The sequence below is a fragment of the Poecilia reticulata genome, chromosome 12 (assembly GCF_904066995.2).
Source record: "Poecilia reticulata chromosome 12, P_reticulata-male-v2, whole genome shotgun sequence".
NCBI classification, from domain to species: domain Eukaryota; kingdom Metazoa; phylum Chordata; class Actinopteri; order Cyprinodontiformes; family Poeciliidae; genus Poecilia; species Poecilia reticulata.
In genome coordinates this window covers 10018222-10031369 of record NC_088841.1, presented here as the reverse complement: position 1 = coordinate 10031369, position 13148 = coordinate 10018222, and the positions used below count along the sequence as shown (strand labels likewise).

Here is a 13148-nt window from a genome sequence, read left to right as displayed (position 1 = left end):
CATTGTACAGCCTTTCTATACAACATTAGAAATACATAAATTAAAAACAAATTTGGTAACACTTTATTTGAAGGGGGGTGAATAAGATTGACATGACTCTGTCATGAACATGAATAAACCTTCATGAATATTTATGACTGTTGTCAAAAAGCGTCATTCGGTAAATTATGACACTTTTAATACAAAGTTGACATTATTGAAAATGTCTTTGTTATGACAACTTGACATTAACCAAGAAATCATTACTGATATAAATTTGTTGGAAAAGTATAACTGATTGCACTTTAAAAATTAGGCAACTTTATGTTATTAAAGGTAAAGTTTATGTTCATGACATGTTTTATGTCATGTTTATGACAATGTCATAACCCTTTTCACCCCCCTTCAAATAAAGTGTTACCACAAATTTTCCTATTTAATTAAGATAAGACATTGCCTAAAAATGCAATATAACTTATCTTTATTGAATTTGAAGTATCCTTAATTTAATAATTTTTTAAAAATGGAATTTCAAACACAATGTTTTGAAATTTGTTTGCCCCATTTTTGCCAATTTCTTCTAGACTGAATCTAGAAATCTGCTTGGTGATGAAAACATGACCAGCAGGTCCAGCCAGGGTAGAGGGCATGCTCACTCTGTCAGCACCCTGTCACACAGCGGAGGCGACGGCGGTGCAGAAAGCAACACGGAGGCTTTGGCGCGGACGTCTGAGCTGGCAGGATTTGTGTCAAACTCTAAGCAGCATCAGAGGTTGGTCCTTTTGTTTAGTCAAGTCAAGATCTTATTATTTTTCACGTTCCGTTAACTGAACATCACACTGATCATAAGCTGCTAATTGCAGAGAGGAACTACACCGACTTCAATCAGAAAATCTGAAGCTGTGGGGTCTATTGAAGGAACAGAAGTCCACCGAGTGCAAAGAAAAAGAGAGCGCAGATGTCTCGGGGAACAGCAGCGATGGGCAGGCTGAATTAAGGAGGAGTTTGGAAACGTTTCTGTCTAATCCTAAACGCGGTTCCACGATCTTTAAATCACCAAAGCAAACTCCAAAGAAATCAAGCAAAGCGTCGGCTGGAGAGAGCGCCGTCACTAATGTCAGCTCTGCAGATAAAAATCCGAAACCTCAAAGTAAAACACACCACAAGTCTCCAAAGCAGCATGTCACCAGACACAGGGCAAGTTTTGCGCAATTCTATAAATATAAAGGCAGACTATTTTCATTAGCTCTGACTAGCAGTGCTTCTAACATCTGCTTAATTTGTGTTGTTTCCAATGCAGGCTGGTGTCAAGTCTCGCCTCCCTGTGCCTGTGAGGCTCAGAGCAGAGGGCAGCACTGGCAGGCAGTCTGTGACCTCTGACCCGACGCAGACTGACGCACAGCAACACTCTGCTCTGGAAGATGTTTCTGGTTCTGACCAGCAGCTGCATACCAACTCAGATTCAGCACCGCAAACCACCGTCAGACACTCACACACTAGCTGCAGCCCTGCAGAGTCAGACGAGGGCTCTGATCCCGGAGCGCCGGTGGATCACGCCCACAGCGAATCTGCTCTTCTTTCCCAACTCGAGCTCCTCCACCAGGAATGCCAGGAAAAGGAGGTTCTGATAAATAAGATGAGGAAGCAGCTCAGCGACCTGCAGGAGCTGCATGCTCAACTGCAGGAAAGGGAGAGACAGAATGCCCAGCACGCTGTGGCCTTGCAGGCTGCGCAATCCACCATTGCTTACTTGACAGCCTGCAGTCTGGACAACCAGAGCAGCTTTGGTCCGCACCCCAGTTCTGGCTCTGTGGGTTCCGACGTCGACCTCCACAGTAGATGCATGGAGTTGCAGAAAGCACTTCAGGAGAAGGAAGAGCTCAACAACCAGCTCATCGAGCTCCTGAGCATGGCGGAGAAAGCCATCGCTTCTTCTCAGAGCCAAGATGAGAAATCTGAAACGGATGGTCTCTCCTCACGGATAGAGGGTGCTTTACATGAAGTTCACACACACTCGCACAGAGATAGCCCAGATCAAGCCAGCGGCCAAACTGAGAACTCTGTGCTTGAGCTGCAGCAGCATGCAGACTCTTTGCAAAAAGCCCTGTTAGAACAAAGTAAGCTAAACGCAGAGCTCCAGGAGCAATTAAGGGCTGCAAATGAAGCTGCACAGCGTGACGGTTCTCATTTAATTGGCCCCACCTGGAGGCAAGGAGATGGAACTACAGAGTTGCTTGAAGATGACGAGTCGAGGGATGACGACAGTGCAAAGAGAGGTTGTCATAATCCCGATTTAAATCAAGAAATGTTTAGCGTCGTACTGAAGTGCTTCAGCGCAACAGAGGCTGCTGTTTCCTCGTTAGCCGGCCACTGTAAAAACACAGCCTCCCCAGCCTCTCATAAATCAGAACTAAACGCTAGCCTGCAAAAAGATTTTGACAATCTTCAGAGAGCGCTTCAAGAGAGAAGCAAACTGACTGAATCTGGAGAGCAAGGAAGGAGAAGCAGCAGCGATCTGCCCTCTGCCTCATTGGAAACAAAAGAGCCGAAGCTCTATTGGGATCTCTGTCACCTTCACAAGGTTCTCAGCGATTACTCTCGAAGAATAAGTGACCTCCAGGGCTGCGCGCAGCAAGAGAGAGGTCACAGAAGAGAGGGCGAGGTCCGCTGGGTCGAACACGATGACAAGGGATTACCACCAGATGTTAAGCTCCAACTGGAGACATTACATAAGGCTCTGAGGGAGAAAAAGAAAGCGTACAAAAACCTGGAGGAGAAACTGGCCACCGCTCTTACCAGCACATCCTCTACAGAAACTATAAGAAAAGGTTAGATAACTTTTTTTGAATTGAATGTTCTGACTCTAAATATGATGGAGTATCAGGACCACACGGAGAAGAAATAAAAATGCAAGAAGAAAGTCATAAAATGCACCATAAAAAAGTCATAGTTATAGTATTATGACTTTATTATCATTTTATGACCGTACTGTTGTTTTTCTTAGGATGGCCCTAATACTCCATCTTCCCTGTGCCTTCAAGGATTTCTGTCTAACATGAAATGTATTGCTTCCAATAGCCGCTCCTGAGCAGGGACACAAAAGCGTGCAGGTGGATTTGCAGGACCTGGGTTACGAAACCAGTGGCAAGAGTGAGAACGATAGGGAAGAGAGCAGTAGCACAGGTAGACAGTCTATAGGCAGACTCTGCATGTTGTCTGCTGCGTGGACACTAATCTCACATGTGGGTAGATTCTTTCACTATTTGTGCGCATGAGGATGGAAAAGCAAAAAGTTTTTTTTTTTTCCATATTGGGTCTAATAACACACAAAGCCTATTTTTCTGGTTTTAACTTTGGATTTCTTCTGCACTGTCCCCCTCAGCTCCCTTAAAAGTAAAAATGTTTCACTGATCGGTTCTTGCATGTTTCACTCTGCGGTTCGGGGATGTCTTTTTCAAGCACTTATTAACCTCTCAATTTGATTTCTTGCCTTGATTAAGTCGAGCTGCATATCAAATGGTTAATTATTTTGAATGTGAAGGTGTCCCTTTTTATTTTTAAATGTCTGTATTTCTGTTTCACAGATCTAGAGGTGGGGGTGAAACCCAGCTGCAGTGCGTCCAGCCTGCCTTCACTCTTGAAAAATGAACATGCCGCCTTCTCCTCCACCGAGAACTTGGACTCGAACTCCAGCACTCCTTACCCAAGTTCCCCGGCTCTCAGCTCAGCCAAAGTAGGCATTTTGATGTCAGCTATTTTACCGATGAAACATGATTAAATTCCACTGATTGCCTTGGTCAGGATATTTAAGTTTAAGTGCCAGTCCAATAGTTCCAGACACTAACATTAGCCCACCGCCGTCTGTTTTGATTAGGACTGGGAGATGTGGAATAAAAAATAAAATCAGATGGGTTTTTTTGTTTGTTTATTTTTAATTACCAGGTCTGATTTCTGACTTTAATTTTTTTTTTCTCGCTTTCTTTTTTTAAAAAAAAGAAAGCTACTGATAGTAATGTATTAAAATATGAAGTATTTCCTTATCTGTAAAATGTATACCAAAGAATAACTTCACAAGATGCTCAACATTCCTCATTTTATTTATTTATTTTTGTTCATATAGTTCTCATAAAGTTACTACTTAATTCTCCTAAGATTACAACTTTTTTCTGGTAAAATAGTGATTTTATTCTAGTATTAATGCCCAGCCCTAGTCTTGTTGTTGCTTGTTGATTGTTTTAAGTTGTAATGCATTCTCTGTGAATTAGTCTGCTGAGTTAAGCTTTTATCTACCACCCATTGTGTCTACGTAGGTCAGCCTGAAAAACCTACAGATGTATGATGAGTTCGGGGCTTCAGAGGACCCTCTGCAGCTTCAGGCACAAGTCAGAGAGTTGAAAGCCCACCTGGAAAACCAGGCAAAAGTTATCCTGCAAATGCAAAGCCTCCTGCACAGAAACTCCCTCTCCAGCGACATGGTTGCAAACACCTCCCATCCGCTCGCTGTCAGGGAGAAAGACGACGCACACAAAGCGGACTGCAATCAAGAAAGGGTCGGGCAGCCGAGTGGGAAAAAAGAGGCCGAAAACCAGTCGGCTACGGACAGAGCCGGTGTTGTGAATATCGACTTGTGGAAAGAGAGAACGCTGAACCGAAGCACAAACGAACAGCTGCATCAAACCCGCAGCCGCTCAACGTCACCTGCTAGGTAAACGGCTCATCGCGCCGTTTCGGCAAAAATATACTCCATTTATTGATCAAACCTTGAACGTCGTAAACAAATTTATCATGTTTTTACCACTTGACAGGCTTGATTCTCTGGTGAAGTCTCAGGCCAGAGAGTTGTCACAGCTGAGGGAGCAAATCAAGGAGAGCCGCAGGCTGGGAGTGCTGCAGCGCCGCCAGCTGGAGGAGCTGAGCAAGGCGTTCAAAGACCTGGTGCACTCTGGAGAAGTGGACTACTACATGGGGGAGGTGGTGAAGGAGCAGCTGAACAAGAGTCTGAGCCTTCTGGACAAGCTGGAGGGCCGGCTGGACAAAGGTGGTCACTGTCTAAGAAAATGATATCTGCTCTACAGTTTGCATTGTAGTGGGAATGCAATAAGAAATTTACATTGTAACTTTGTACTTGGGAGTCAGTACTGAAAAGAATATCTATATGAGTTATACAAAGTTATGACTGAGTTATTTTTCATAATTATGTCTAAAAGCTAAAAAAAAAAAAAAACATTAAAAGCCAGCACAAACAAATATTAATTTCTGATTTGTCAATGACAAATGTTTCTCTTTTTCTGTCCTCCAGAAGAAACTCATCCGGTTAGTGAGGATGTTGCAGCTTTAGAACTGTCTCGCAGGTACGCTACATATTTATCACGCTATCTAAATGTAACTAACATGCTAGTAACATTTATAACTTATATATTTGGAGTAATAATATTCAACAGGCATGTAAGGTTGGATTTGAGAAATGAATATCCAACGTTCTGCATAATTTCTACTAATCTGTCGTTTATTCATTTTTTTTCTTGGATTAATAATTGCATACCAAAATGTGCTTAATAGAAGATTTTATTTACAAAATTTGAACCAGGTGAAGCTAAAACTGCCACTGATATCTGATGAAAGTGTTTCAAGCCAAGCTGAAGAGTCCGCTCCACCCAGCCGATGTTCGCAATTAGATCAGTATTGTAATTATTTAGCTTTTCCAGAGAGTTAAAAACGTTTCACAGCTGTTCAAGTGTTTAAAATTTTTCCTCAGTTAGTGTGATGAAAATTGACCCGTTACTAATGGCGACAGCCTTGAGGAGCATCAACAGGTGCCTCTCTCTAACGAAGAGAGCGGAATCGATCCCCACGACAGCCTGTGTAGAATCCAGCAGGACATAGATTATCTGCGTCTGGAGCTAGACGTTGAGAGAGAGCTGCTGCAGCAGCACATTAGGCTTCTGGTCCAGCAAAACCTCAGCCTGGCTGAATGCACTAGGGAGCAACTGGACCTGTGAGTTGGTTTCATTCAAACGCACAGCATGACGGTTGCTGTGGTGATTTCCAGCTGCGTGTTTTCCCCCCAAACGTCAACTAGTCTTCCACTGTCTTCTGATTTCTCTCTCTTGAGTGTTTTTTTGTCTTTGCTCCACTGTCACATTTTCATATTTTGTCAAGTTCCAACCATGACCTTCAATGTATTTTATATGTAGAGTGGTAAGAGGAAAGCTGCTGTTGAAAGAAAGTTGCATTTGAGGTTTTTTTTTTTAAATTAGTGTAGCTAACTTTTGAGATATTTTGCAAAGACGACAAACAAATGTTTGTCCCCAGATGAGCTGGGAGAGAAAACCCAAAAAGACAAAGTAACAATGAGCGAACATACCCATCCAGGTAAAAATAGGACTAAAGTACAACTTGATATTAGTCAAAGCATTTACAAATACCTACAAAATGATTGAGTCAGTGTGAACTTTAGGCGCAGTTCATAAAATGAAGGTGGTTGTAATGCAACAAAATATGAAGAGGTTCTAAAGAGCCAACACTCACACACTGAATTTGGCTTGATTTCTTCTAGACTGGCTAAGGAGTTGCAGGAGAAGAATCGCCTCATCCAGAGCCTCCAGAGTCAGGTCCGAGGTCAGACTCCCAGCAGCCACCGCAGTTCCCAGTCCGACCTGAGCCGCTCAGACGTGACGATTTCCTCCTGCCACAGCGGCAGCAGCACCACACAAGGCGGCAGCAGAGCACACAGTGAGTTTCCTCGTGAGATATTAAGACGTCTTGGAGATAGTTGTAGGTGTGAAGTGTAGTCTTTGGTGTCAGAGTGGTTGAAGAGTTATAATGCAAGTGATTAAAAATGCACGCCTCTCCACTTCCTGCCTGGTGTAACGTCATTTATGATCATTCCAGTCCTTCACCCTGTCTAGTTTCTGTCTGTAATGGCAATTATTTTCCACTCAGGTCCATTGTGCTCCACTGAGCCGTGCTGGATGACCAAAGCTAGAGCAGGTGTCCAGTTTCAGTCCACCGCCTCTCAAAGTTGCATTATTCAGTGGCACCTATCTGGTTCAGTCCTCAAATTGTGTTTCCCTCTTGGGGAAAAAAAAAGGAGCAAAGTTGAACAAAGCGTGTTACGAACACCCTGTAGTCGCCTCTGGAAGCTGGGTCAAAGTGTACAGAAATATTAGTTTAGGACATTTTTAATTAAAGTTGGATGATTAACTAACTTCCTCCTGCTTCTGTTCAGGCCAGCAGCATTCTGCCGAGAACTCGAGAGCAGCCATCTGTCCTGCAGGAGGCGCTCCGGAGAAAGGTGCGTCTCCTCACAGAGACGCTGCCAGCAGACTGCAGCATCTGCAGCGGGAGAACCGGCGGCTGCAGGAGCAGCTGAAGAGCAACGAGGAGCTCAACGTCACCTTACGCAGCGAGCTGGACCTGCACCGCTCCATTATGGCGCAGACCAGCCTGCACCACCGAGAGCAGGAGCCAGTGCCGGGTCAGGAAGCCGCAGAGCCTCAAACGGGGACGCGTGAGCAAGGTGGAGACGTCGACTCACAAGGAGGAGAACAGCCTCGCACTATGAGTTCAGGTAAATACGAGGCATTATCAGTAAGATAATCAGATTAAGTTTTTATTAAAGTAACAGAAAATGTACTCTACTTTTGTAAACCGTTGAGCAAAATGCAAAGCCTGATAATGCCACCTGTAAGAGTTGGCGGTTGTTTTCCACATGGTGTGTAACTTTTAATAAAGATTTTCAGAGTCCAACAAATAGCAAATAATTGGAGAAGTTGTCCATCACCATGAGTCAAATGCTGATTTGTGCAGCAACTGTTTACTTTATTGTGAGCATCTGTAAAAGTTTTAATTATATGTTTTGTTAGTTGGAGGTAGAAGATTTTAATCCAACACAAAGTAAAGAAATAGCAAGGTTCTCCTGATCCAATCTGATTTTCACTTAAGTTTGAAAAGTGCATCAAAATATGTGCTTTTATTTGTTTTTATGTATTTATTGAACAGGGGGGGTGATTTTTTAGGGTTTCACATGCAAATCAATCAGTTTTGCAAGATACTGTAAAAGTCCAAAACAAACAAACTGCATGTGCTTTTAAAGGTTAGCACTGTGTTTACATGCACACTTTACTATTTCCACATGAACTCAATACACTAACCAGAAGAACAGTTCAATAAAAGAACAACGAACATCAGAGTTATCTTAGCTTGGAGAATCTCCTTTTAATTTAGCTGCGTGTGTGTGTTTGTGTGTGTCCATGTTTGCTAGACCTGCTGGCTGAATATCTCCAGGAGATCAGAGCGTTACGCCAACGACTGGAGGAGAGCATTCGCACGAACGACCGCCTGAGAGAACAGCTGGAGAGGAAGTTAGCCGAGGTGGAGAAAGACCCGGGTACATAAAGCCGACTGCAGCCGCGGTTCATCGCTGGTTTTCACAGCAGAGATCTCTCTAAATATGTTTCTATTTTCTTTTATTTTTTTTGCAGCCACAAACATTTTTATCCAGAACAGCGAGGAGCAGGGTCAGCTGGTTAATGAAGTTCGCTTCCTTTGGGAACAAAATCAAGTGCTAAAAGAGCAGCTCAACGTGGGATCTCGAGGTCAATTTGCTTTCGAGTTGTTGATCGCTCATTTTAGTCCCAAAGGCTCCTTTACAAAACGCCTTTGTTTGTTTTTTTTAGACAAGCAGAAGGAGAACGAGAAGCTGCGCGAGACTCTGGCGCGGCGGACAGCCAAGCTGGAGCAGAGCAGGAAGGAGAGTGAAGTTCTGCGGAAGGAAAACCTCAGACTGCAGGAGACGCTGGAGCAAAGCCGCCAGGAGAACGTCCTGCTGCAGAAGTCCCTGCAGGCCAGCAGAGAGGAGCTGCAAAGGTTCAACACTGACACACTTGAGTCATTTAAAACGGTCGTGTGTGCGTGCGAGAAAGAGGGTGAGCTTGGTGATGGTGCGTGACCTCCTGACCCCAGGGCTACTGACACACTTCAGTGAGACTGCAACCCAAAACCAGGAATCGAGTTTGCTTTTAGATCTCCTCTCCCTTTCTACCACTTATCACTCCTGAGTGTTTGGCTTTCAGTTCAGTTTCCACTCCTTTTATATATAAACTATATAAATTACACCCTCTGAGGTTAGTCCAAGCATATTTCTAGTCATAGTTGAATCAAAGTATTGAGACTCATTCCTAGTTTCCTCCCAGGTTGCAGTGTGAGGTGAAGCTCCAGAGGCAGCAGCTGTCCGACTCCCAGCATCTGCTGCAGTCGCTGCGAGTGGAGCTGCAGGTTTATGAGAACATCCAGAACGACTCCAGCCAGCATGGTAACCTGCACCTGTCGCTCAGATTCATTACGCTCTTTGACAGATATCAGTAGTTAACGTATTGGGTCAACACGGAGCCTGTCTCAGCCGTTAACCTTCCTCATGCAGTGCAGTTCGCTCTTCTCTTGGCTTTCTGTGACACCTGCGGTGTTTTCTCTTTGTTTCCCTGTCAGAACGGCGTCAGGAGTCCCCGCATCCTGTCCCCACCTCGCCGTCTGGCTCGGTGAACCTCGGAGAGCTGCTGTCCGAGATCAGACACCTGCGGCTGCAGCTGGAGAGGAGCATCCAGACCAACACGGCGCTGCGCCAGAGACTGGAGGAGCAGCTGCTCAGAGGACCCGGTCACTCTGAGACCATCAACATCAACTACCTGCTGTCGTCTCCAGGTGCGCGCAACGGCAAAATTAAATAAGCTAGGGCCGGGCGATGATTTGATTTTTTAGTTTTTGAAGCTGAATTTTTCTAAAAAACAAATTTGTCACCAATGCACCCCTCAGGTTTCCGTAGTTTATTGTGATGTTAGCCCGTCCAAAGCCCATCATCTTGTCTAATAACTGTGTTTTACAGCTTCTATTTATTTGGGCTTTGAATTCAAGTCAAGTTTACGACAGAATATTTGGACCAGACGAAGATTTTTTTTTAATTAATTGAAATTGTATGACAATAAAGTGGAAATAAAACAAGAATAAAGTGATAATATTACAAGAATAAATTCTAACAATTATTTAATTTTATTTTCTCCTATTTTTTCTAGTATAAAAAAATCCTAGATTTTATTTTTAGGCCTATTGCCCAGCCCTAATATAATCACACAGGAGATAGGACATGAAAACTCCAGGTTTCTGCGTGTGTTGTAGATGAAGCGGGCCGGCCACCCGGTCGGGAAGGCTGCGATCCTCCACTTCTATCCTTCCAAAGCCGCGAGCAAACCAGCGTCCATCATGGTGAGACAGCCTGCCCGGTGTTGGCACGATACTTCATAACACTCCAATCGAACCTACCGTTATCGTTTCGTTTATCGTCCCAGTCTCCTCAGAAGTGAAACATCAGGCTCAGTCGTACAACGACGCCGACTCCGTCTGCAGCAGCTCCGAACAGAGCGTCTCCGGCGCTCCTTCCCGGTTGGTCCCGGGCCACCGGATGTGGGCCACCCGCAACGGGCGCCACGTCCTGGGTCTGATCGAGGACTACAACGCCCTCCGCAAGCAGATCTCAGAGGGGAGGAAGCTGTCACGGAGCATGGACGCACAGCTGCACGAGTGCCTGCACTCGCTCAGACAGCAAGGCTCCGACAACCAGGTAGCGACCGGACCGTCGTGTGCTGAAGCTTCTCTAGGAATGACACAGTGAGACCAGAGGTTTGGTTTTCTGTTTTTTTAGACAAGAGAAAAGCAGCAGTTGAAGAGTTTATCCAGCAGCAGCAGCACCATGCAGCAGGTGCTGGAGGAGGCCGGCCGGCTGCTCAAGCTGCTGTGGAAGGTCTCTCTGCCGGCTGCTGGCCCAGCAGGGGGCAGCACCGACAGCCAGCAGGTGGGAACCGGCTCACACGGTGTGAACGCTCTTGCTAATGAAGCTCCTGAAGACCCAAACCTCCTCTGCTCTCCCCCGGATCAGGATGAGCTGCTGAAAAACGAGATCGCCAGGCTGAAGAGCAGATTGTCTCAGCAGGAGAGGATGCTGAGCGGAACCGTGAAGCGCCTGCGGACCACCAACCAGCTCAAAGAGGGGATGGAGAGAGTCATCATTGACCAATGTAGGACTTTCTTTTTTTTTTTAGATAAAATTAATCAAATTAATTTAGATTTAATAATAATACAGTCTAGAGTTACTTTTAGGATTAACTGACACCACTTGTGTTTCTTAGATTAGATTTTTTTTTTTTTTTGAATCCAAAATGTATATTTTTGTAAACCCTTGATTTAATTTTTCTGGGTGTGTAGAACTTTCTTAGTGTATAAATCGGTTTACGATTAATCAATTACTAAATTAGTTGACGATTATCTCAATAATTGATTTATCAGTCTTTTTACCGTATTTTCCACACTATAAGGTGCACCTAAAAGCCTTCAATTTCCTCAAAAGCCGACAGTGCGCCTTATATATGGACCAATATTGAGCCACAACAGGTGTAGCAACTACGGTAAGCAGCCGCCGACTTCATTTTCCCCCGTAGAAGAAGTGCGCGGTGCATGCTGGGATAGTTGTCAGAATGCTGGTTTGTTAATAAAGTTTGATAATACATTTAAAGCAGGGGGGACGGAGGGGGGAAGAGAGATAGAGACTGCAGTGGCAGCGTGTCGGTTGGTCTGTGTTACCCAGAAAGCAGTTGGGCACAATATTGCAACACCGTGAGTGAAACAACGACTGGGGCAGCTACTATATAAAGTACTCGGGGACCACTACTTTACAAATGTGGATGTGTAATAATAGAGTATGGAACAAATTTGTATCCCAAATTGAAGCGTCTATTCTATGAGCCTTATAATGCAGTGCACCTTATATATGAAAAAAGTTTTAAAATAGGCCATTCATTGAATGTGCGCCTTATAGTACGGAAAATATGGTATTTTACAAGGCCAACTTAATATAAGCCGTTAGTTCACCATTAAAACCCTGTCTCTCTCTCTCCCAGTGTCTCTGACTCATGGAGTGTTGAAGAAAGCTCGGGGGAATTTAGAGGTGAGTTCGCTCTCTGTGGTTTTCTCTGGCGTTTCGTCCTCGGTGGTAAATTGTCCTTCAGTGAATCGTTCTTCTTTGTCCCTTCTGTGACGTAACATTAGACAAATTACTGCACCCTCTTTGGGCAGAAAGGCCCGTCTGGAGGAGCAGGCGCAGGTCAGTGCGGTTGGGCTGCAGGCCGAGACTTTGCATGAGTTTCATGAGGTGGAAGCAAATTGAAAACTCTTAGTTGCAACTGCAGACTTTAATGTGTTTTATTGGGATGTTATAGACCAACACCAGACAGAGTTCGATTATGAAGTAGACGGAAAAGTTTTTCATAAATAAAAAAAATATCAAGTGTTCATTTTGTTGGCTAAACAGAGAATACATTTGTGGACGTTTTTATTTACTATAAAAAGCATGTTCCTTTCAGAATAAGTGAACTTTATGCTGGTCTTTCACATCAAATACCACTACATTAAAGTTTGTAGCGTGGCAAAAAGTGAAAGCATTAAAATAATAAATAAATCTAGTTTTACGACCTAACTAAGATGTAAAACACCATAAGAACACAGATGAGTTTTAAAAACCCAAATTTATATTTCCCATCATGGTAAGTCACCATGTAATTTTTTTTTTCTTGGATTGGCATGTTTCTAGAGCTTGTCTTGCATGTTTGCAACCAAATGTTTTATTTTTTCCTCCCCCTCCCTGTCCCTTAACTCCATTTCATATGTGTTCCAGGAGGTCCCAGTCAGTGTGCAGTAGTGGAGGCTGAGCAGAGAAGTTTCCCTGTTTCCAGTCTGACTGCAGACAGAGACTCTGATTTATCAGATGGAAACGGCGCCGCCTCTTCGCACTGCAGCGACTGAACCCAACGTTACCCAGCCTTCATGTCCTGCTGTAAAACCGTCACCTTATAAATCCAAGCCTTTTTATACCTGAATTGCACAACCTTTGCCTTTATTTTAATCGTGGTACTAAAGCTGTACAAGTTTATTTTAAAACAGTGCCTGTATAAATAGCCATCCTTGCATTGCAGCAAAAATATTTTCCTTTATCTTTTTTTTTTTTTACATGACAAAAGTATTTTACTACTGTTTTACCTGGTGTAGGAGCTACTGTGAGACAAATATGTTCAAATGCAGTAAAAAGTATCATGATGATGAATCCAGGAAGTCTGTTTGATTTGAAG

General features: G+C 43.9%; 1 protein-coding gene across 10 annotated transcripts in view; it reads left to right on the top strand.

The window, feature by feature from the left end:
* cdk5rap2 (CDK5 regulatory subunit associated protein 2) overlaps positions 1–13123 on the top strand; it is a 36856-nt gene extending 23733 nt beyond the window's left edge. For 8 of the 10 annotated variants that reach the window (XM_081613490.1, XM_081613492.1, XM_081613491.1 and 5 more), the window contains 22 exons: positions 564–751; positions 843–1176; positions 1280–2807; positions 3058–3162; positions 3564–3712; positions 4290–4684; positions 4785–5017; positions 5279–5330; positions 6536–6711; positions 7208–7549; positions 8243–8368; positions 8463–8576; positions 8658–8847; positions 9174–9292; positions 9466–9678; positions 10150–10236; positions 10320–10591; positions 10673–10822; positions 10907–11045; positions 11925–11971; positions 12073–12127; positions 12698–13123. In XM_081613490.1, coding sequence (XP_081469616.1) covers positions 564–751; positions 843–1176; positions 1280–2807; positions 3058–3162; positions 3564–3712; positions 4290–4684; positions 4785–5017; positions 5279–5330; positions 6536–6711; positions 7208–7549; positions 8243–8368; positions 8463–8576; positions 8658–8847; positions 9174–9292; positions 9466–9678; positions 10150–10236; positions 10320–10591; positions 10673–10822; positions 10907–11045; positions 11925–11971; positions 12073–12127; positions 12698–12825 — 5142 coding nt within the window. In that variant the 3' untranslated portion in view covers positions 12826–13123. The remainder of the gene's footprint in view (positions 1–563; positions 752–842; positions 1177–1279; positions 2808–3057; positions 3163–3563; positions 3713–4289; positions 4685–4784; positions 5018–5278; positions 5331–6535; positions 6712–7207; positions 7550–8242; positions 8369–8462; positions 8577–8657; positions 8848–9173; positions 9293–9465; positions 9679–10149; positions 10237–10319; positions 10592–10672; positions 10823–10906; positions 11046–11924; positions 11972–12072; positions 12128–12697) is intronic. The other 2 variants (XM_081613488.1, XM_081613489.1) reach the window with 2 other exon arrangements.
* Positions 13124–13148: the final 25 nt, after the last annotated feature.